This window comes from Lissotriton vulgaris, chromosome 3_1 (assembly GCF_964263255.1).
Source record: "Lissotriton vulgaris chromosome 3_1, aLisVul1.2, whole genome shotgun sequence".
Taxonomy (NCBI): domain Eukaryota; kingdom Metazoa; phylum Chordata; class Amphibia; order Caudata; family Salamandridae; genus Lissotriton; species Lissotriton vulgaris.
In genome coordinates this window covers 1,667,925,519-1,667,949,956 of record NC_141689.1, presented here as the reverse complement: position 1 = coordinate 1,667,949,956, position 24,438 = coordinate 1,667,925,519, and the positions used below count along the sequence as shown (strand labels likewise).

Below are 24,438 nucleotides of genomic sequence, written 5' to 3'. Positions count from 1 at the left end.
GTGTGCCAGGAATTCCCAGATCTTAGCTATAAACTGCCTGTTTTTGCTGTTTGCCAGAAAAATACTGAAAACTCTATTTCAGGATGTTGGGCAGTTTGAGTAGCCTTCCTGTCACGTTCTTATAACTTTGTGAGATAATTTCGAGTCAACTGTTGCTCTTAGCCTTCCATAGTAAGCTGAATAAAACTGATACTTCTTCTCACTGTATCCTGATAGATAGTTCCATGATCATACATGCAGATAAAATTAGGATATTTTTTACTCCACTATGACAGAGGAGAAACAAGTTATTGCAAAGGTATTGCCAGCTAGTAATTGTTTTAAGCTACTGAGTGGAATCAATTTGTTTTCCTTAGAGGACCATCATGCCAACTTTGGCAGCGCTATTATAAGCTCAAAGATGGACTACTACAACTCGCCTTTGCTTATAAGACATTTTAAAGATGCAAACTTTGTTATTCTGATGGATGTCAGCAAATTCTTAGGCTTTTGAATTCAACCTGGTGCCAGACTGGACTTGGGAAAGTTTTCTAAAGATTTCTCTTGTACTCTGATGGATGGCACCAACGCACTCTGTGTCTGCCTCTTCCTGCTTTCAGATGTGATGGTACAGAGCCGTATAGAGGTGCCAACCCTAATCGCTGATGTCCATTCCTTTTTTTTGTCCCCTTATACGTGGATCTGAGGCTCTACCACCATATTTTTGTTGGTGCTTACCGGACCCCAGAAATGGTTTAGGTGACAGTGTGTTAGGGATGTCTCCCTTGAAGACTACAGGCTTCAAACTGTGCCATACCTGCAGGAAGCAGATGTCAGTTATGGACCAGCATGATATCAGACTTTGGTGTCTCAGATCCAAGCATGATTCAAAGTCATTTGACAAATGCTCCCTAATGCATCCAAAGGCCATCTGGGCAAGGGAAGTGAACCTTTACATCACCGAACACAAGAAGTGGGCCCGTTCCGGCTGCAAGTACTAATCTCAAGCCAGGTCTCCGTTATTGGTTAAGTCTAAGAAGAAATCTAAAGATAAATCTTGGCACAAACACAAGAAATCCCCCTGTTGCTTCCACTCCAGGCAGAGATCATACAGTTGGTATGCAAAAGATCTGATTCCACACCAACTGCCTGCTTCTGACCCTATTCTACAATTACAGCCGATGCACCCTGAATTTCATGGGCCATCCATGACTTCACAGCAAGTAGAGGCCTCTAAGGAGGCACTCCTGCAGCTCTTTCGGACAATTCTGGATACCCCTAGAGGGCCTTCGTGAATATGCTGGAGGACATCAGTTGAACATTCACTAGTGTGGCCTTCCCTGCCGCCGACTGAACCGGTTAAGCACCACCTAAGGCTGTGCCTCGACCCCTTTTGCCAAAGGCATGCTGGTTCAGGTTGGTTTGGTACCAGGCCCAGCTTCATAGGTGACAGTTCTGGATCTGACTCTCATGTCAATCTTGGATCTGAAGCAAAGTTCTGCTACATCTTGATCTTGTTACAAGATTACTAAGGTACAGACAGTTGTGTTGGGGGAATCTCCACCAGTGTTTATGCATCAGTGCCAAAATTACACATTGAGTCCTTATTTCTATTCATCTCAGAAGCCATACAGGACCTTCAGGATGTTCCAAATGATGGGGATGACGATGAGGAGGCGGTCAGTCCCCCCCTCATTATACTGATCATGGACTATATTTAGACCTCCTGATACCTCATCAGAGACGGTCTTGGATTCCCATAGGGGACACCCACCGAGTAATGTGTCTCCTTTGGTGTAGTACTATGCTGCACAACAGAGGTGTTGGAACTTCAGTTGCCAATGATAGAAATTAAGGCTAAACTGCTTACTGAAATGTTGAAACCTGGCCTTTCAACTTCAGAGCCTTTACTACCTTTCAATAAAGCCCTGACAGCCACTGTAGCTGCAGTATGATCAAAGGCCTGCTCTGCACCACTGTTATGTCGCCCCATCACTAGGCACCATTGGCCTGCCCTGGGTGTCCCAGCCTTCTTGACTCAACACACAGCACCGGAATGTCTTGTTGTGCAGGGTTTGGCCAACAAAGTAAACCCTAATGTCCTTTGTTTTGCCCAACCTGATAAGAGAGCATAAGCACATTGATGAACTTGGTACAAGAGCGTCCAGCTGCACCAGTTTTGCATTCCAGTCTTTAAACACGGTCTGCGTGTTGAGCAGTTGCTTCATTGCCCTGGTGGATATGCTAAACAAAATCTTTCCCGCTGTCCCTGGGGAGCCTAGAAATACCTTCTTATAAACACTCCATGACTGACAGGGTGTGGCCAAATACACTTTGTGGATAAGTTTGGATATCACAAATTGTGTAGGTTGTGCTATGGGCACCGGTGTGCTGATTTGTCATCAGGCGAATTCAGCTTTGGAGTGGTTTTACAATAGCCCTGCTACATCCTGCTCCTTGGACCTCCTCAACTCGGCCCTCCAGTTCTCTCCTCGATACAAGAAGTTTAGGGGTTGCTACCAGATTCTAGTTTACTGCTAGAGGTAGCCATCTCAGTCCATGCAGCAGCCAGTCTATCCCTTTCATGACTCCAGTGCTTGTGGTAGTGGCATAGGACAAGGCCTACAACAGCATAATCAGTCCTCCTTTTCCCCTGCTGACAAGCTGCTCCGATTCTCCCTCAGGGAGTCCTTGGCAGCCATTGGGGTGCAGGAAATGCTTTTACTTGCCCAACTGGCATGCAGTTATCTCACACCAGTGGATCCTACTGATGGTCCATCATGGTTTCTTCTTTCCCTTTCTGTAAACCTCACAGATGCACATTCCTTTGCATGGGACGGCCACCTAGACTATGCGGAGATCAGCGGCACCACATGAACCTGTTGGAGCTGGATCTGCATGCCATTTGACTGCCTTCTATTGAGGGTAACCCTGTGCAAATTATGATGGACAACACAACCGCCATCTGATAATGCACCAAGCAGGACAGTGTGCGATTACGTGTGCTATACATCAGGTGGTGAGCCTGATGTTGGCTGAATCTTCAACAGATGTCCCTGACTGACAACCATCTGGCAGAGTTCCGGAACGCCAGTGTGGACAAAATTAGCAGGCACCAGCTAGCTCATCACGAGTGGCATCTGCTCCAAAGGTATCTTTGATCAGTGGGGTGTGCCTTGGGTTGCTCTTTTGGCTGCCTCTGAGAACACTTCATGTCAAGGCTCACTTGGGGATGTGTTCCATCTTCTGTGGGAACTTCGTCTCCTTTACGAATACCCACCTCTGCCACTGCTTCCCCGGTTTCTGAAGAAGGCCAGGAGGTACATGGCTCAGCTAATCCTGATAGCCCCACACTCTGGGGGGTCTGGTGCTCCAACCTACGGACTCTGACATTTTCCATCATTTCCTCACCACTTCAACTTCTCTTTACCTTTTCAGAGGACCTACTTTCTGAACAACAGCCAGAGTTCTCCACCCAAACCTGCACCACCTGCCTCTCCATATATGGAGATGAAGCGCAATGATCTGAGTGCATTCTGTCTGCTGGTGGAGGTGGTAGATATCATCTTGGCAGCTCGCTGTCTGTCCCTGAAGTCAGCCGATTTTGGATGATGATCAAAGTTTGTGGCCTGGTGAGAGGACTATTGTTTCAATGTGCCTCAGGGTAAACTTTCTGTGCTACTTCTGTTTATCTTGTCTTTGGTCAGACAAGACCGTGCTGTAGGCCCATTAAGGGTTATTTGTCAGTCCTCTCAATATTCTTTCATGTGCCGTGTCAGCTGTCTCTGTTTGTCACCATTTGTGATGCAGTTTTTTAAAGAACTTAAATGCGTATGTTTCCTCCAACATCTTTTGTTATGCCACAGTGAGACCAAAATTTGGTTCTTACTTTCTTGATGTGCACACCTTTCAAGCCTATGCACAGCTGTGTTTCGAGGCTCCTGACCATTAAGACTGTCTTTGCCACTACGATTACTTCTGCATGTTGTGTCAAGTGAACGACGGGTGCTGTCAGTGCACCATTTTTACGGAACGATGGTACTTTGGACCCTGGCATTCTTTCTGTTTAAGGTGGTGTCTCCCATCCATGTGGAGTAGTCCATTAGACTCCTCACACACTTTGCTCCACCACACCCCTCTAAGGAGGAAGAGAGGCCCCAAAGAGAGCCCTTAGCTTTTATACCAATAGGAGTCTGAGTCACTTGGTGGAGGACTCCGTTTTTGCGGGCTTCCCTGGTGCTAAAAAGAAATGGACATTATAGAAATGGACCTTGTTTAGATGGACTATCCTCTGTGTAATAATGTGCCATGCTTTGACTTAAAAGAAGCCTCCTGCAGACCTTTAGGTACATACCAGCAGAGCTAAGGATTGTGCCAGAGACTTGGCACAGAGCGTTCTGGTGCTGTGTATCTGCCAGACAGCTACATGGACAGCCATCCACACATTCACTAGGCATTACTTACTCTCTTAAATCTTGTGTTCGTAGGGAGGGCACTTTTGCTGGCTCTGTCCTGCAGGAATTCCTGGTGTGAAGTCCACTCCTCAGAACAGCCACCTTTTGGGAGGTACTGCTGTGGAATCTATTCAAAAGGAGAGGAACCTATAGTTAGAAACATCCATCAGAAGAACAAGTTACTTACCTTTGTTAAGTGCTACTTCTGATAGATACTCTATCAAACCCCATATTCATCACTGCCCTTCCTCCTCCTTGTTCTATGAAGTGAACATCTAGGTGTTAATATGGTACCATGTTAGATGCTGCTCACTGCCACAGTTCTCAATCTGTTGCTTATGCTCTGCGTCAGATAAAGCAGAATGATTTTTTGTTAACTGTTGTCAGAGCTCTGAAGGGCTGCCATATACTGCTCAACACCATCACTTCTAGAGGCAGGACAAGGCTGCGGCAGAGCAATTGCTGAAAAAGGTTTCTGGACCCAGTCTGGCACCTTTGGGGGAATTCAAGAGGAGGTTGAAACTTTTCCTCATCTGTATCTAAATTAAGTGGGTTCAGTCTCAGGAAGGTCTGCTAATAAGGGACTGTTATGATGTGGATTTTCTCTGTATCATAATGTGGTAAGCTTCATTGATCATTTCTTTATGCAAAGATTGATGCATATTCTGTCAGAACTACTGCATCATTGGTGCTCTGTTCTTGGCAAACGCCATACAGCATGTCTGTAACTGACCTCCTATAAAGCTCTACTCCATGTTCAAACAGTCGCCACATGCTATTCTACTTATGCATCCTCTAACCCATGCCTGTTTACATTTCAGGGACATGTACGTAATGCTCTTTTTCTTTCATTCTCTTTGTCTGGGAACCTGCCCCGCATGTTGAAATGGAAATGAGCCAGGACATTTTAGAATAACATAACTTTTGTGGTACTTCCATTATTCCTTGTTCTGTATTCACTTTTGTTACCATCCAACACCTTGCCAAATACTCTCACCATCAACATATTCCAATACTCAAAATGGCTTTTCAGACGGGGAATTCAGGGGTGTGAGCAACTGAGTGATGATGGGATCCTTGTCTTGTGAACATGTGTAGCATAGATGTCTTACCAAGCTTTGGTTTAAAGAAATGTGAAGGAGTTTCTGACCCCACATCTAAGCCCCACACATTGGTACTAGAAAAATGGCCAAGGCTACTGACAAATGTACAGTAAAGTATCCTTATCTAATATTTTTATCATTTTTTATGATGCAAGATAAGATTTTGTAGTACTTTAAAAAAAAAGCTAGATTGTTAATAATTGTAGTATTTCTAATAATTTTGTTTTGTTTGGTCTTCTAGTGATTGTCCATGCCCTGTTGGTGGGCAATGTTAGTAGTGAACTAACAACTCTGAGAAACATACAAGAACATTTTAACCCTACCACTCTGCCAATAATGCCATATCTCCTACAAATGTAAGTAACCACACGTTTACATTTACTTTCAATGTAGGCATCTGTATTCCTGCAGCCTGCCAAAATAAACCATTTCTTTTGTTCATCATGTTTCTCTTTACTCACTGTACTTTGAAGACACTCTCCACATTCATGGTTGTTTGGCACTCCGACTAGGAGAACCTGACAACTGTGCTGCTTGAAAATGAAACTGCTAGAAAAAGTTGAATGCGCTGACTCCCATAGCCATACCTCCGCCCCTGCTAGTATTTTCCTCGGCACTCCATAAAGAGTTTTATTTTATATACCTGACCTGAGAATACTGTCAAGTAGTAATTACTAATCGTTTGAATGGACAGGATATGTGGGGCTATGCCAGTATAACTGATCTCAATAGAGCGGAAAATTAATTTCTTCGCTTTCTGGTAAGTATACCTAAAAGCTTTCATTAAGTTCCTCTATTTCATGATTTAGGGCTACAGCCGGTGGAGAGAAAGGTCTGATTATGGCCCCTCTGCTTTTGGTGGAGATTAAAACACATTCCTGCTTTTTGTGAATATTAACTTGCTTTTAAATACATTTTTAACATTGATAAAGCTCCATGCCATTACGTGGGTGTCCTGTATAAGGGATCTGTTGATAATGCTTGGGTTGGGCTAATATTGGGCTGAGGACTCCCCACCACTATCGCAAGAAGTGCTGAAAGTGTCATACTGGAAATGGGTCACCAACATGGAACTCAAAGGAGAGGATCTTGGTCACTTGACTGATGACTTTTTGTGCATTAAGCCGCAGAGCTCCTTTGCGCCTTTCCTTGACATAATACTTTCACCTGGGGACCGAGCTTGGTTCCTGAAGTTATGGTATGTATGCTACTCATTTTGTACTTTGCTACAAAATGGCAGCTTATAACTGCTGGCAGGGATACTTGTCCAGGGTGCTCTAGTACACAGGAGACCTTAGCCCATCTTTTCTTGTTCTGCATAGGTTATACTCGGCCAAGGAAAAAATTGATTTTGCCCATATGCAGGTTGATGGAATGCCGGCAGTACTCTATTGCACCTAGGCAACTGTGTGTAGAAACTAGAGCAGCCATAGTGACAGCTGTGGCCAAATATTTGAAATTGTGCTGAGTCATTTGGACCAGTGCCCTAGGAACTCGAGATTGGTGAATCAACAGTGCTATAATCTGGGTTTCAGGGGCCTTTATTTAATCTTAATTGGTTGTACGTAAATGGCCTTAAATTGGAGATTGTGGCAAATTACATTATTTTATTTAAAAAAGGAAATGTTTTAAGGTGACATTTTTCAATATTTAAGCATTTTCTGGATTGTATTTTGTATTGAATACTTGTATACATGTGTCTCCTTTTTAATTTTAGATAAATCTTTTACTGTAAATGTTAACATTTTAATAATGGATCGTTTTACTGTGATGTTCATCTTTGTACTTTGATGGTCTTAAATGTACCAATAAAGTTATATGATGAGTAATTACTAATGCCCACTCCTGAAAATATTCACCTGCTGCTTTTTTCAGAAAATGTTGATTTTTTTGTATTTTGTATTGTGTATTTTTGTATATTGTCTTTTTGTATTGAAGAATTTTTATTTATGACATCCGGGGCATATGCAGGTGTTAAAAGCAGCCATGGAAAGTGTCTTCATTTTCTAACTTTCCTGGCAATTGTGAGAGGTTTTGATCTCTGGACACATACCTGTAAAGTATGCCACTGGATTCAAGCAAGCCGGGCTGAAGACGGCTGGAATGCCAGAAACCGGTCCTCTGAAGCTTGTTTCCGGTCCAGGGAAGACATGGCTTGGCAGTTCGGGCTGGACTGTTCCCATGAGGCACAGGGTCAGACTGATTTGCATATAGCCATGTCTGAACTGGGGTGGCAGAGTGGGCTAAAGAACGGTGATGGATTAAACCCAGATCTTTTGACTGGGTGTGAGTGTTTGATTGATTCAGATGCTCCGTCCATCACCACCCCCTTTTGTACCGCAAAGCTTCTAGCAAACCTCGCCCCCCTCTCTCTCTCATCAGATTCCGTACCACTCCGTGCCAAGGACACAGCATCGGTTGATCAGGCCTTTGCTATGACGTCGAAAAGGAGCCTGTACATTCCTCCAATAAGAACCGGTTTCTACTAGAAAACAGAGTGCAGAAAACAAGTGAAAGCAAAACATAACTTCTCACCCAGAAAGGCTCAGAAGATGGAGACAGCTCAGAAAATGGAGTCGCTTAAGCATAGGCCACTACTCCTGCAAAGAGCCAAAATTAGTATGCAAGATGGCATAAGATTATGCCTAAGCCAATAGGCAAGCCCTGCCATTAAGCAAGATAAAGTCAGAAACAGAAAGGTACATAATCAAACCCTACTTTGTAGTGTGGCAGGCCTACACATCACCATGTTATGTGACAGTATAAATTGCAAAGCAAGATGACATGACACCATGTCAAAGGCAATAGTCAGCATTGCTGTTAAGCAAAACAAAGTCAGAAACAGGCCTACACATCACTATATTAGGCCAAAATATACTGAGATGGTAGTGGGCAATGGTCATAATCGAGCCATTTATCCATAAAATAGCTCGATCACTACACAGAGGTGTCCACTTGGCTCAGAGACATTCGGGAGTGGTCCCTGGCCAAAGAGACTCACATGCAACTCACTCGGAGGGATGAGAAGCTGCAGGACGATTTAATGGCCTGGCGCGTAATGTGTGCGTCAGGACTGGCAGCAGAGGAGTTCTCCTCACATGGCACAACTGAAAGTGGGAGCAGTGGGCTGGACACACCCGTTGGTGTTGGGTCTGATGGGGAACAAGGAGGAGGACCCCAGTGATATTCTTCACCTGTATCAGGGCCATGTCTGGTTCCTTTCTCACTGTACTATTATAGTATGCTTTTGTATCCCTTCCCATGAGCCCGTTCCCTCCCTACTGCCGCCCGTAGTCCGAAGTGCCACTAATTAGGTCGTCGATCTGCGTACATACACTGATTGGATGCCAGTTGTGTGTTACTGTTTAACTTCGAGGCATTATGTAAAGTATTTATGCAGCACTTCAAACTGTATAAATTGAGAACCCAACACAAGAGACCACACAAATTTAAAAAAATAGAGTAAAATGTAATAAATTAACAGGAGATATACAATTTTAAGGATTTAAGTTAAAATGGCACCAAAAAGCGCAAAGCATCACTTGTGGCTGTCTGGTTGTGCAAGACCAGATGAAAGTCACAAGTTTAGGCTGAATGCAATTTAGCGTGGGCCGGATACAAGGACCAGGTTAGTCCCACTGAAAGAGTTACCTTCAAAGTCCAGCACAAAGGCTTCTGTTCGCGAAGGAATGGGTCGTGAGGAGCGGAAAGAGTGTCACAGATGGTCACTGATTTAGTATGACTAGAAGGTTGGGCCTCTGAGATGGTCATATCAGTAGTTCAAAGATTCTGTCGGGTGTCGTGGGTGGTCGTTGCTAGAGCTTTGGGTTGGCGGTCACTAAGAACTGTCGTTGCGGTAGCGATTTGTGCAGGTCTTGTGCTGCTGAGAGCCATTGGCAGTTGGCAAGATCTTGGTGGGAAGAGCCCAAAACTCATGGGTTTCTCCTTTTCTGGAGAGAGCTCAACTGATGCCAAACTTGTGTCCAGGACCTGAGTGGCACCTCAAATGGATCAAGAATTCACTCCAGCAGGGCTCAGACAGGTCCAGCCAGAAAGTCAGCTGGGCGCTTGCAGGGAGCCGCTGGAGCTGGTTATGTTCTTGTAGCTCAGAATATGAGGTTAGTTGGCTGACCCACAGAGTCACTTCAGCCTGGGATGAAGGGTGCAGGTCCAGTCTTCTTTCTCAGCTTGCAAGGTAGCAGATTAGCAGGGCAGCAGAATGACAGTCCTTCTGGCAGCAAAGCAGCACAGCAGTCCTTCTTCTGTAGTATACAGAAGTACAAGAGGGTACTGAAGAGTTGGGTCTGAGGGTCCACTATTCATACTTGGCGAAGTTTCTAGTGAATTCCCTTTGAAGTCCTTGAAGTTGCCTGCCTCCCCTGTCTCGCTCCAAGCTGGTTATATGAACAATGCAGTGGTGACAAGTCCTTTGTGGGAAGGCAAGGCACAGCATATTCAGTTGCAAGTGGGGCTGTGCCCAGCTCCGCCTTCCCTCCCCCATCCTGCCTATTGATGGACCATCCAGGTACACCTAATCCCTCTAATATGTGACTGTCTGGGAGGAATAAGCAATGTCCAGCTGCCAACTACACCCAGTCATGTGACACAGGAACAGGCTAAAGGAACCAATTGCTTAGGGCAGGAAAATGCCAACTTTCTGAAAGTGGCATTTTCAAAAATGTTACTTAAAATCCAACTTTACTAATAAAGATAATTTGTAATTACAATTTCTCGGACACCAAACATGAAACTGTCACCTGTACCCAACCAAAGGTTAGCAGGTATTAAATGTAATAAGCCAACCCAATGTTGTCCTATGGGAGAGGTAGGCCTTACAATTATCTGAAACAAATTTAAGAGTTTTCCACCACCAGTACATGTAAAAGTTAAAAGCACATGTCCTACTTTGTAAATACATTGCACCCTGACTTCTGTGTTGAGTAGGGTCTACCATAGGGGTGCCATATATGTATTAAAAAGTAAGGTTTAGGCCTGGCAAAAGGTTTAATTTGTCAGGTCAAATTGGCAGTTTAAAACTGCTCACACAGGCTGCAATTGCAGGCCTGAGACATGTTTAAAAGTCTACTTAGGTGGGTGAAACAATCATCTCTGCAGGCCCAGATGTAGCATTTAATTTACAGGCCCTGGCTACATGTAATACAACTTTACTAGGGACTTATAAGTAAGTTCATTATGCCAATTGGGTGTGAGCCAATTCTACCATGTTTAAAAGAGATAGCACAAGCACTATAGCACTGGTTAGCAGTGGTAAAGTGTGCGGAGTCCTAAAAGCCAACAAAAACGGGTTCAGAAAACTGGTGGTGAAAGCAAACAGTCTGGGGATAACTCTGCAGAAAGGGCTAAGTCCAACACAAGTTAAAGAAAAAGCACAAGTGTAAAAAATTAAGCTCTTCCACAGAGATGCACACACTCCAGGGAAAGGTCGCATAGTAGGCATGAAGAAACTGACTCCAATTAGGATCAGAAACGATTCCGGTGTCAATGTTCAACAGGGCCTCGTCAACTCCTCAGCAACTTGCATCCTTGAAGGAGTCTGTATTGCAGTTGTTTATGATTGTACCGATCAAGTGCACCTTCTGGCTCCTCGGATCCGGTGGCCCATTCCCAATGCCTCTGGCATGATTTCGTGCCCCACAAATCCATCAAAACCTCCATTCGGGCTTATATCAATATGCTTCTCCTGCTGTTGTATGCCCTGGGCACAATGAGCCTACTCCACATTTGGCGCCAGGCAGTTTCTCAATTCCGCACAGCAGACTGCCCCAGACTCTGCTACTTCTTGCTTCATCTGCACTGCCCACAGGTCCAGATTGGACTCAGAAGCGAGTCTCAGAGCTGGCTTATGCATGTGCAAGTTAAACCATAAGCAAAGTCCAACCTTTAGTTGTGGATGATTCTTTTCTTGTGTCCTTGCCTAGTCTGTAGTATTTCCAGAAGATTGAGGATCTTTGTGGCTCAGATCCTGATGCTGTTTAAAGCCTTGAGCATGTTCTCCACAACAAGATGATGAAGGGGCTTATCTCTTGCTCCCTCCTCATTACATTGATGTTGGCTAGTATGTTGATCTCCCACATACCAAAGTCTTGAATACTTCACCAGTAAAAAAATTGGTTTGGTCATTGGGGCTCCCAGCAGAAGAGAGTGCTTTGGTTGTGGCGGTGGTGTGTCGTGTTGCAGATGCACTGGATTTGCTTATGCTGATGGTGTTAACTTAAAGCTGACCTAACTGAAATATCTCGGCTCGAGCCTATGGCTTCAAAATCCTTGCTTCTTTTTAACGAATCCCTTACTCCATCATGTCTGCCTGTTTTAAGCCTTGCTCAACATCGCCTTTGAATTGCCTTTCACAGGATGACACAGACACGCATCAAGGTATCCATCATTCCTGACACAACATCCTACTCCTTTGGGTGTTCTATTTCAGGCGTCCATAAACAAAGGTAACCCAAACCATTTTCTAGTGCCTCACTGTACAGAGAATCAAAACAAATAAATGCTGTGGGCAAAAGTGTATTTTCTTCTGCCAATATAGCGTTTGGCTCCTTGAATGCTGTTTGTTTTCTGGTTCACTACACTCACACCCTTTGGAACCTGGCAAGTGAGGTTTTACTTGTGTGGCCTGAAAAAGTATGAGATTTCTTTACCCAAACAGTGTAGGATAGCTAGGACACAGCAAAATATATTTTACTTTCCGGCCTATATATAACTGATCCTGTTGCTTGTGTTCTTCCGCCACACTCGTCAAACCTCTGTAAGGCCTCCTCCATCGACTAATTGGGAACTGTAGGGGACAGAACCCAGCATTACCTGCCATGCTTGTTCTCAATGAAATCAGTCTAGTGGGTCCTTTAGATTGCTCAGTTTGGTTACATCCTTCCTTTGTCTAACATCCATCCTCGCTTTCCTCTGTCTTCCTCCGGCTTTCACCCAAATGTCGGTAGATCATGCTGATATGCCAGATCATGCCGATATTCTCTGACAAGACATGCTGATATTATTTGCCGGGGATGTGATCAGGGAGGTTCCCAAGGTGGAGAGGGGAATGAAATGATAATTTTGGAAACTCGTTGTCCCCAAAATAGACCTGGGACTGAGGCAGTTTGGACCTCGAAACAGAGAAGTTCAAGATAAAAATTCTTGCCCTGGTTCTGTTGGTCTCTCGCCCCATGGACTACTTGGTGTCTTTGGACATGCTGAACCGGTACTTTCATGTACCGATCCTACTGTCCAAAAGAAAATATCCCTTCTTTATGGTGGGGTGAAATCACTTTCAATTCACCTTCCTGCCCTTCGGCTTTACATTGGCCTCTTGGGTGTTCACAAAGATCATATTGGTGGTTGCAGCATTCTGCATGTCGTGGATACATGTATTGTCATACAGGAATGACTGCCTGTTGAAGGTAGGCTTCCTGTAGCTGCTCTTAGACCACCCAAACCCTGGAGTTTTCCATTAATGAGCCAGAATCCCATCTTCAACCTCTGCACTGTTCCCTTCTCAAATTCTATTCTGTACACAGTGACTTTGAAGTCCTTTCCACCCCCAAAACGAGTCCAGGACATTCAGTCTGTGATCCTGATGAGTGAAAGTGTTTGTTCTGCCTTTGATGGTTCTCAGTCTTCTTGGGCTCTTGACATCATACATCCAGCTGGGCCATACTAGACAAATCTGTGACTTTAATAGGCCCAGCCCTGAGAATGCTTTTCAACCAGATCTGTATCTCCAACAAAGCAGCTAAGAACCTTAACTGGTGTACGTCGATGTCTCAGCTCAGTGGTGACAGATGTGTTGTCTCTGGTATGGTTAGGGCACCTGTACGAGGTGGAAGTCAAGGGTCTCAGTGTCTAAGGGAATAGTAGAATCATATAAACATTCAGTCCTGTTAACCATTTGGCTGGCACTAATGGCCTTTTTACCCTCCATCAAGTACATCAATAAGCAGGGCAGAGTGATGTCTTGTGCCCTGCTTTTAGAGGCTGTGAGACATTGGTGATGGCTGGTACTTCATGGAATTTCCCTCATGGTGAACCAACTGGTGGGATCTCTCTTTTAAGGCAGACCAACTCAGTAGGTGTCATCTAGCCCCACCGCAAGGGGCATCTGGTGGCTCTGGGTATATTTGCTCACTAGGACAGTCTCTCTGTAGACATATTTGTTACTGACAAAAATAAGCATTGTTTGGTCTTCTGTGCGCTAGAGGTTCCTCCTCAAGGATCTTTAGCAAATGTGTTACACATTTGATGAAACTTTGCTTTCCTGTACTCATTCCTGTGGATCCAGAAAAACATCAGATGAGACTGAGGAAAGCCCACTCTGACATTCCTGGTCAGGGGCTGTACAGTTTGGTATTCTGAAATACTGACTCCAAGCACATGGCCTCCACTTTGGTTGATCTGCTGTCCCAACAGAAAGGCAAGGCGTTTCGCCCACAACTGTACAATTTTCATCTCCATGCATGGAAATTGAGCATATTCAACCAAGCAGCTTTAATCTTCATCAGAAGAGCTAGATGTCTTTGCAGCTGCTCACCACTATTCCATAGAATTTATATGTTCATGCCACTGGGCTCTCATCTGGTGTGATGAATAGCTAGTTCTATCAAATTGGAGCTCAGAGGGATTTTAAGGATCCAGGTACCCTCCGCTCATACCATGTTACTCAACATAACCTGATCCTGATTGTTATCCTAATCGGTATGGTACCCTGTCTAAAAGAGAAGTTAGATCACCCTGGCTCTGTGATATGCTTTATTCTGTGCTGGGTGTCTACTCCTGTTAAAATCTACACTCTCCAGTTGAGCTTCATTTTAAAATATAAGAAGCCTTCTTATACCGATTAGCGGTTTGTGGCACCCGGGGGGTAGATGCACGTGAATGCAATGAGGTATGCACACTTTTGAGTTATTTATTATTCTTTTCCCATTTGTATTTTTTTTTCTTTGAAATTCTGTTTCGTTTTGGTGGGAAGGAGCCAATGATGAGAAGTGGAACATACTGACGAGTACCAGTCAGCAGTTCCCTGGTGGTTGGTTCCCTGGTGGTTGCTCCCGTGAGGTTCCTTCCTTCTGCCCACACCTTTTTTTCTCACTCTTGCCTGAGAGAGAGAGTAGCGCAGACAAACACGAGGAGACACACAGATTTTATGAGGACAGTGAAGAGATAGGCACACTCTGTTGAAAGAAGCATAGTGAGTGTTAGGGGCCAGCAAATCCACACACACTAGTCAACAGATGATGTTAAGAAATACAGAGCCTGTAACAATCAGGATCAGGTTATGTTGAGTAAGGTGATGAATAGCTAGTCTACGCCTTACATATGAGACTGTCTGATGTTCTTTTATTTGTTTTATCTCAGTCCCAACAAGAGTTTGCTGTGGACACTTATAAAGGTGGCTTATCATCCCTTTTCATCAGGGTTCAAACTGTGCCATGACTGCAGGAAATCGATGTCAGAGATATATCCTCATGAGTTGTGGCTCTGGTGTTTGGGTTCGGTGGCACGACTCAGAGTTGTGATAAGAGTGCGCCTTCAGTCTCCCAAAGGAGATCCTGTACTGTAAACGAAAGCTGTATGTTGGCGAATATCGAAAGAAGTTATGAATCTTGCGTAGGTCCCACTCCCGCCCCAAGTTAGGTGCTCAGGCTTGTTCCGACTCTGGAGACTGCTCCTGAGACAGGTCCTCTTCTCAATCAAGGTCATCAAGTAAGTCCAAATCAAGATCTACGAAGAAATATCAGAAATCAAAGTGGAACTCAACCCCATCCCACCACTCTATCCAAAGAAAAGTAATGTGCCAACTAATCTTGTTCCTGATCCATGCTAATAGAGTAACTTCCTCAGCTGGTCCCATTGCACCCAGAATATCCCAGCCTATTGGCAATGCCCCAGCCAGCCGAGACCTCTAAGCAGGCCACTCTGCATATTTGTAGAAGCCTTCTGGCCCATTCTGGCACTCCTTTAGGCCGTGAGAATCCACAAGAGCGTCCAGTTAGGTTACTGCCAATGGATTTAACCTCAGCCCTGTCTGTGCTCTTCAAACGGGACTCTGGTTCTGCATCAACTCTAGTGCTGACTTTCATTCCACCCCAAGATCAGTGCTGGTTCCTTCTCCACTGATGCTGATCCTGTTTGAGCTAGAGGTCAAGCCTCTGCTGACTTTGGTGTCAGACCTCAAGCCGTACCCATTTTGGCCACACCTGAGATTGTTCCTTGATCCACTCCGGTACACCCGGTTCCTGTATGCTGTAATTTAGACAAAACATTACATTTCCTCTTCCCCGAGGCCTTTCTCAGAGGCATCATCAGCTTTTTAGCTCGGGCTCTGGTCTACCTCTTAATGATGATGTTGATGATTCTCCCCTCCTCCACACACTATGAGGATAATGATGGTACCTACATGAACGTGCCGGAGGCCAGTGGGCTAGATACCTCACCCAGTGGACCTCCAAAGGAATCGAGTACATCATTTGCTCTAGTGATTAGACATGCACCTGTGGTCCTGGACCTACAATTGCCTTAAGTTAAAGTCAAAACAGATTACCTTACACACTGGGCCAGCCTCATCTGAGCCATTGCTTCGATTTAATGAAGCCCTAACTGACAACCTTAAGGGTACTTGGGGGAAGCTGTGCTTTTTGCCCACCGGTCAACAGACAGCTGGCCAAGTGCCACAGACTGGCAGTGGGCATCCAATATTGTATTATGCAGCACCTGAGTTTGATGGTCCAAGCTTCCCACAGCAAAGTCAACCCTAATCCATTCTCCATGACCCAACCAGTCATGGAGTCTAAATTAATTGAGTATCGGAATTGGTCAGTGCCTGATGCATGCTGCAGCAGGGGTAGAGCCGCCGGAGTTTAAAACCACCAGACAACACGGAAGGAGCGTTTTGTGTTCTAGATCCGCAAGCGGCTCCTTCACGTCTGGGTGAACTCACCTTCTTCCGGGTCATCGCGATGTCCTGGATAAACTCCCTCACTACTTTTGTGTCGGCATACCGACGGTGATCATCGTTTCAGCCACCTTCACTCCCTGGGTCTTCCTGGACACGTGAGATGCCTCCCCACCCCCAGGGGTTCCTTGCGGGTACCTTGCAGCAGAACACTCCTGTTGTTATTTCTGTGAAAACAAGAAAGAAATTAAAGAACCAAAGCGAAGTCAGCTAAAGAATGATGATGGATTCAACCCAGAACTGTGACTGGGGTGAGTGTGTGAAAAGTTTCAGCGCTCTGTCCATCCTCTCCTTGTGTTTGCGAATGAACAAGAGGCCTGCAGCCAGTACCAGACTGACTATCTAGGTCTGTGTTAGCCATGACATTTTGATTTGACAAAAATTATGTGTTTAAGGGTTTTCTGTCAGACAAGATCCATTAGTCTTTGTTTGTTGTCATTCACATTGCTCTTTCACCCACTCCAGCATGCATTAATGTGCAATGCATCAGCCTAGTTTAGCCATTGGCTGACTTTATTATGAGTTACAGCAGGCCAACCTTTCACAAAGAACACATCCACACAGTGCCAGGGAGTACTATGGTAATGTGTGTTTTTTTAGATCCAAAAACCATTTGTTCTCTGTTACAATTTTTATTTTTTTAGATTGACGAGGGCCCGGTAATATTTCCCAGCAATATGTTTCGCAATAATCATAATAAGACAAAAGAGGAATTGCTAGAAGAATGGCGGACAACGCCAGACCTATTGGCTTTGCCAGTACTTCGTTTTATTCAGCATTTGAGGTACATCAGCTCTTGAGTGTGGTGCACATAATTTAGAACTTAAACGTGCTGTCTGTGAAATGCACCTTTAGTCTTCAAAAGTTATAATGGGTCATTTTTTTGGGAGGTGTGGTAGTACTTCTGCTGCTCAAATTTAACCATTCACTGTTTTATTCTGAAATACATGTGTAAATAATTGGTGAAAGAGGAAAAGGGACATACTTCGAGTGTGCCTGGGTTGGTTCCACTTCTCACAAATCAGTGTATCCACTAGTGTGGGAAATCAGACCCACAGGATATTCAATGTGAGTAGTAAACTGTAGGTTCCTATATCTTAATTTCAGCTGTTAACGTTAAAATATTTCAGTGACCAACGCTCCCAAGCCTCCCACTGTGTTCTACTTGCTACTGAGGTAAATACCAGTTTAGGGTTAGGACTACTGGATTGCTAAATCCCTTTATCTCCAAAACCATATGAAGTATCCCTCTGGCTTGACGGTATGTGCTTGAGGTTGCCTTCATTTGGCCTAGGGGGCTCGGTAGAAGGAATCTAGATTCAAGTTTTCACTTCCACAAAGACAACGTTAAGACGATAGCTGCCATTTTCTGCTGTAATATTTTCTTCACGAAGGGCACCATTCACATAGCACATGGACACACACAGAAGTAATATAAATGCCTCTTGCAGTAGCCTACACTTACATGGGAAGTGAAGCAGGGGCAGTGAAACAGCCTTGAGCTCTGCACTGGAAATTCACTCTCCACCAATTGTCAGCCATCACACAGCCTTGTGAGGAGATAATAGTCACCCTCTACTTTGGGTCAGGGTGCATTGTGGATGTATCCTTTGTCCAACAGAGATGTGTGCTTGCAGAATGCAAAAACCTGTGGGCTCAAAAATTTCGCATCCATTGGGGGAGATGCCGCTTGCATTTTCTTTCCATTTCTTGCACTTTCTCTTGTTACACAGTCTGTTGTTGGCACTGCCCATCCACTACAAATGGCCCCGTGATGTTAGTCTACTGTCCCCTGATCTCACTGATCCATCTTATTCTTGTACCTCCGGATATGTCATAACCTAATGGAGCACACGTATGGTACCACTACCCCAAATTCCTGACCTTGGCCATTCTTTAGCCAGCTTTGCCACTCTCCTGGCGGCCCATTTAGATAGAGCAAAGGGCATGTGCTTGCTTCAACATTGCTTCTCTCTTCACATGATAACAGCTATTTCGTCATTCATAGCTACCTTACTGATATGCTATGATATGAGTGGTTCTAGGTATCGCAGTGGCCCGCTGAACTTCCCAACCTAAACTGTTAGGTCGAATTGCCATCATCTTCCATATCAATTTAAATACCTATTTGCTCTCTAGTATTCCACTTGCACTCACTGTTTTCACTTAAAAGTTATTTATCATACCCAGTCTTTTGCCTCACACTTTCATAAGGGTGGACATAATGGGTACCACCAACATTTTAGGTGAACCCCACAGAGAGGCACAAGGAGGAATTATTCTCACACCTGCACCTCACACTGCACCTCACAACCTACTGAGTTACTTCCATGGAGTAGGTGCAGAACTCTTCTGGGTTTATCCCACAAGTTAGGAAAAATGTGCCCCTCCATATGATGGAAAGTAAGATCGGAACACCAGTGGTGAGTAAAACATGTTGGGAGATTGCAAGCTGATGAGCAGCAGCAGACCAAGATAATTGCCCGGTCGTTCACCATTCCCTCCCACGTAGGGATGATTCAGGTCAGTTATTTCCACTAGACATCCTAAAGCACTGAAAGGCAATGGAAATGGTAAGTTCCCCAGCTCGACATGTTGACGCTGCAGTGATTCCACAGGGACATTCTATCATATGATCTGGATCTGCCATTGTCCCTTCCTGGAGGAGAGTACATTTTGTCCTAGTCAATATACTACACATACCTAATGTTATGGACCCTAAGGTGGCAGTGCTTGGTGTTATAAAGTGCTGGGCAGACTCACAACGACAAAGAACAGTGGGTGGGCTTCAGCTTTCTTGTGGCCAAACAAGACATTGCCAGTAATTGGCGATCCACTGAGCCGCTATCCTTGACAACTTTGTCCAAAGGCAAGACTTATTGAAGTAATGCTGAGAAAGAGATTTATAAGTGGTGAGCTTGTGTAAGCAATAAAAAAGGGGGATTCCTTTCTGTGGTTATTTTATAATTCTCATATAGTAGAGCCAACCAATAGTACCAGACACCTGTCGAGGAACAGTTTAACTTGTAGGTGTATTACAATATCCTCAAAATTATATATACATATAAACACAAAATTGTATCAAAAAGTCATATTTATTAAAAAAGAAGAAGACACAAGTATAATGCTCAAACAGTTTTCCATACACTATCATCATCAGTACATACATATACTTTTCTTCCAAATTTTACAGTATAAAAACATTAGAACTCATAGTAAAAGAACATTGTTGTCGACGCGTTTCGGTGCTTAGTCGGATAAGACACCTTCTTCAGGACTAATGATTAAAACTTCATAAATCTAAAAGAAACATATTTGACATAAATTAATACAAAATATTTGAGGATTTGTTTTTTTTACACACAGAAACATATTTATCTCACTATGTACAGGGTCATGGCTATTAGTGGTCAAAGTCTCTTACTTTTCACGCTTTTTGATTTGCTATACCAGTCTTGATCCTGGAGCGAAAATATCCTTTAGTTTGTGTATCCTCCGTTTGTACAATCTAGAGGAACTAAGGTGACAAAAACATTCCATGTCACATACTACTCTTTGTGTGGTGCGTATATTAATGAATTAAATGCGAAAATGCTTACTTGATAACAACGTGGAATACCGGGAGTATAGATGGACATTCCTCAAGGCGCCTACTTTTTGTCTAGGTCGGCTTGGGTCGTACGGGGGCCTTCTTGTCAGTCTATTGCTTGTTTTAGGCAAACATTCACATCTATAAATAGAAAGTAGCAACAAAAGAATTTTGCCATGTTGAATATATGGTAAGTGTGTATCTGCTATAGTCTGATACTATCCAGCCCGTGTTGTAAACAGGCGCGTATCTATAAAGCGGTTGTTATACATGAGTTTGAACTGGGTTTTGTAAAGCATTAAATTTGGCTAGTGCTCCTTTTTAACAAAAACATGGTTTCATCAAGTATGTTTAAAATTCTGGATACAGCCAAAGTCTTAATAGACAGTAGGGGGCAGAGAGTTGGGTATAGCTTGGTACAAAACACAGAAATGTAACTTGGTGTTAATGGGCAACATCTTACCTAGATTAAAAATTCTGCACACAATCTGCCTGGTCTCCCTGGTCTCCAGAGTCAGTATGGAGCATGGGCGCGTATTCAATATAGTGCTGCTCAGGTTCTGTTGGAGCAATGTTAATACGACTTTAGATTGAGTTGGTAGTTTTTCTGAGCTTGCCACCAAGCCAGGTATATTAAAAGCGGTGGAATGCTATATTGCTGAAGCTCTCTGGGACTACATTAACATGACCTTGTATCAATCGGGGTTGTAAATGAGCACACCAATCTAACAAAATTAGAAAAAATAGTGCTCTGCTTAAATGTGGCCACATAGTATTAAAACCATTATATTTTAAAATAGATTAGGGAGGGGGACAGAAGTCCCTTTTTGCTGGGTCGCTGGCGTGAAAATTCGATTCCATATAGACAAGTTGTCTCTCACCTCAATATAGTCTTGTGTGCGCGGTCTGCCTGGTCTCCCCGGTCTCCAGAGTCAGTATGGACAGTGGAGCACGGGGCCAGGATTTATACCCATTTATACTATATGAGAATTATAAAATAACCACAGAAAGGAATCCCCCTTTTTTATTGTCACTGTTTCCCAGTCCTTTCTGGGTTCCTTTGGGAAAACTCTCTCCTGTTTTCAGAGCTTGTGTAAGCAAACACCAGAAGATACAGGAACCCTGGATTTCCGGAAGTATAGACACCTGAAATAGTCTGTCTAATATGTTATTATTGGTCATCATGTTGGTAATGTGGTTACAACACTTTACATTTACGGAATAACATCTGACTGCTGTATTCGGGTGCCACAGTTGATTGTTTTATTTGTCTGTCTTGAAAACAAACAGTAAAACAATAAACAGATGTGTTAAAAGTAAATACCAGTGTTAACTCACTGGTATGTATGTGAGCCACTAGGCCCGTATAGTGATGGACAGTACAGATGTTTTTTACCCCATATGATAGTGTGTATCCGGCTTTCGTAGAACTGTGAATTTTCATTTTCCATTTCACTCTTCTGTTACATGGAAACTGTAAATAAAATGTTAAAAGCATGGCATCCAATGAGATATGTTTGTGTGTTTCAGCTGGTATGTGCTCATAGTGCACTTTACAGAGAGAAGTGTGTCCACTCCTGTTCAATATAGGACTATCTAGAGCCTCATGAGAAGAGGGTTTTTTAATCTTCTTGTGCAGACACCAGAGCATGTGTTGTTTTCCCATGAAATAAAGCAAAAATAGGAGGTAAAGCACGAGTACTGAAAAATTAAGAGCCAGATGTTCTAGTCACTGGGTCCCAAAATACTGGTCGCAATTTGCAACAAGTATCGTTGTGACTACAAAATAATTCTTAAAATTCCAAACCTTAGTGGGTTGCAATCCCACCTACCTCTTGAATCTTAATGAGGTTTGTCACTAATTACATCCCACTATAATTGGAGGCCTTCAAAAGGATAGTGGTTGGCTGGGGTCATCCGACCACCATATCTGTGATTGCTTTTTAATAAAGTTAACTTTTTTTTAAATGATGCCGTTTTCCTCAAAGAACTGGGACTGCATTTAAAAATAGGTTTACTTTTTTTTTTAGGTGTTGGAAGTGGTCCCTAACAAACTTTTTTTTACGTTCACAAAGGGAATGCATTTCCACCCCCTTTGAGGTTATGTACACATTCAATGTTTTGCGAACAAATTTTGGTTGTAAAACATTGAGTTATAAGATTCTGATTCAGTATTTGGAAGGGACGCTTACCACACGCCCCTACAAAATCAGTATCCATTCGGAGTCCCAATATAGAAGTCGGAAAAACATTTCTGATTCCAATTTCTAAAGTGGGTTTAGTATATAAGAAAAAACATTTTAGCTATAGCTAATACCGAATTGGAGCATTTGCGTCTGTTAAAATTCTTAGCACATCTGGCCCTCTGTTCTATACTTCACTAAACCATATTAAACATTGGGGAGCCAGAATGTAAACGCTGTTTCCACCTCAAATTAGAAGACAGACTTGTTTTTAAATATATGGACTACAAAGTGCTGAACTGCGTCAGACATTTTGAATTTAAAAGTTCTAACCTCAACATGGCTGTGTTAAATTTTTATAAAATAATTAAATTGTAGTGTCTCTCTTTTGTTCTCTCTAAAATACACCTCCAAAATCACAATTTTTCACAAGATTTGTTGTACTTTTTCCCACTAATTATGGTCTTGCAAGTGCAGTATTTCTACTGCATCCGAATTCAACAGTGTGCTTTCTGGTTTTTTTAGGACGACTAATGAGGACAGTATTGGTAAAGTTCAAAGAAGGAAGTTTGTAGTACCAGCTATGAGCTTGGCTAGCACACAGTTGGGCGGACTACTCGCTTCTGAAGCTGTGCTTGGACTAGCCAAGGAGACTATAGATATGTTTCACCTAAATATGGATCAGGCCGCAGCACTGGTTCAAATTGGTCAGATGATGACGAGCCCAAGACCTGAAGCAAAGGGAGGCCTTGTTCATCCTATCACTCTCCTTCATGGTAAGAATAATGACCTCTATCTTCCTGTTCTTTCCTATGTGTGGAAATGAGACTAAAGCCTTGTAGATCGGAGCAGCAGATATATACACATGTGCACACACACACACTACATCTGTTCTCAGATGTAAAATTATGTTTTTGGGTAGTTCTACCTAAGGAAATGGTAAACTACTCTGTTTGTTAAACCGTACGTGCATTCTTAGTGGGCCCGATATGTATGTATGTATGTAGTGGAGAAGTGTGGCTCACGGTGTAGAGCAGGCAGACCCGGAAGCTGAAGTCAGACCTGGGACCAGGGTTCAATTCCTGACGCGGCAGGGTCTTGAGCTCAAATGTCCACGGACTCGATAATTCTCGCTTCGGTGCCTGCTCTAATCATGGGTTCTCACTCTGCAACTCTGGGCATTAAGCTTGCTTAATCTCCACAACGGCCCCCCTGCGGCGGGATGCCTGGCTTTCACCTTGGGGATGCCCTGTAGGGGCTATCTCACAGGGAAAAGCCAGGACGGGTTCCCAAGGCAAGCGCCGGGAAACCTCCGGGTAGCTGTGCGCTCAATAAATGCAATAATAATAATAATAATAATAATAATAATAATATACACCCGATGGTATGCATTATTATTCTTTTGGTCTGGCTGCTTACAAGTAGCCAAGAACACATGGATTTGCACTGTATTCCGAAACTTTCTCAACTTTTATCCATGGCAACTTTTTAAGACAGTGCAAACACAAGGTGGGTGTGTAGTGTGGCTCACTGGTTAGAGGCGGCAGACCCGAGAGCAGAGGACGGCCCGGGACCAGGGTTCGATTCCCGGCGCGGCAGGTTTCTGGACCAGGGTCAGCGGACTCGATAATTCTCTCGCCTCGGTGCCCACTCTGATCAGCGATCACACTCGGCAACTCTGGGCATTAGCTTGCCTCATCTTCACTAACGGCCCACCAGACCGCCGGGGATGCCTGGTCTCACCCTGGAGATACCCATTAAGGGACCATCTCTCAGGGAAGCCAGGAAGGGTTTCGCAGCGGTCGAAGCGCGGAGATACTCCTCCGGGAGTCGATCCTAGCGCTATATAAAACTTGCAATTAAGAATTAGTGACTAAATCACACAACACTGAATATAAACCTAAAAAAGACCACTCATGAAATCATAACATACATTTAAGTGAGCGTTTTTAATTATAATTCCATTGCAAATATACGTGTAAACGCTGGTAGAAAGTAAACAGCCAAAGCTCTGAGATGTTGTGAAAAATGTGTAGCTGCAACTATAAATCAAGCATTGGTTATATGCACCTCATTCTGCGTAATTGGGCAACATTTTGTTAACATTAATTTTAAGAAGTCATCTGATTTGTGAAGAAATTATTCAACTTTTTTTGCATTC

At 43.7% G+C, this 24,438-nt stretch overlaps 1 protein-coding gene across 1 annotated transcript in view; it reads left to right on the top strand.

The window, feature by feature from the left end:
• ZGRF1 (zinc finger GRF-type containing 1) overlaps nt 1–24,438 on the top strand; it is a 289,898-nt gene that overhangs the window by 22,505 nt on the left and 242,955 nt on the right. The window contains exons 3-4 of the mRNA XM_086963269.1: nt 5,778–5,892; nt 22,803–23,053. Coding sequence (XP_086819395.1) covers nt 5,778–5,892; nt 22,803–23,053 — 366 coding nt within the window. The remainder of the gene's footprint in view (nt 1–5,777; nt 5,893–22,802; nt 23,054–24,438) is intronic.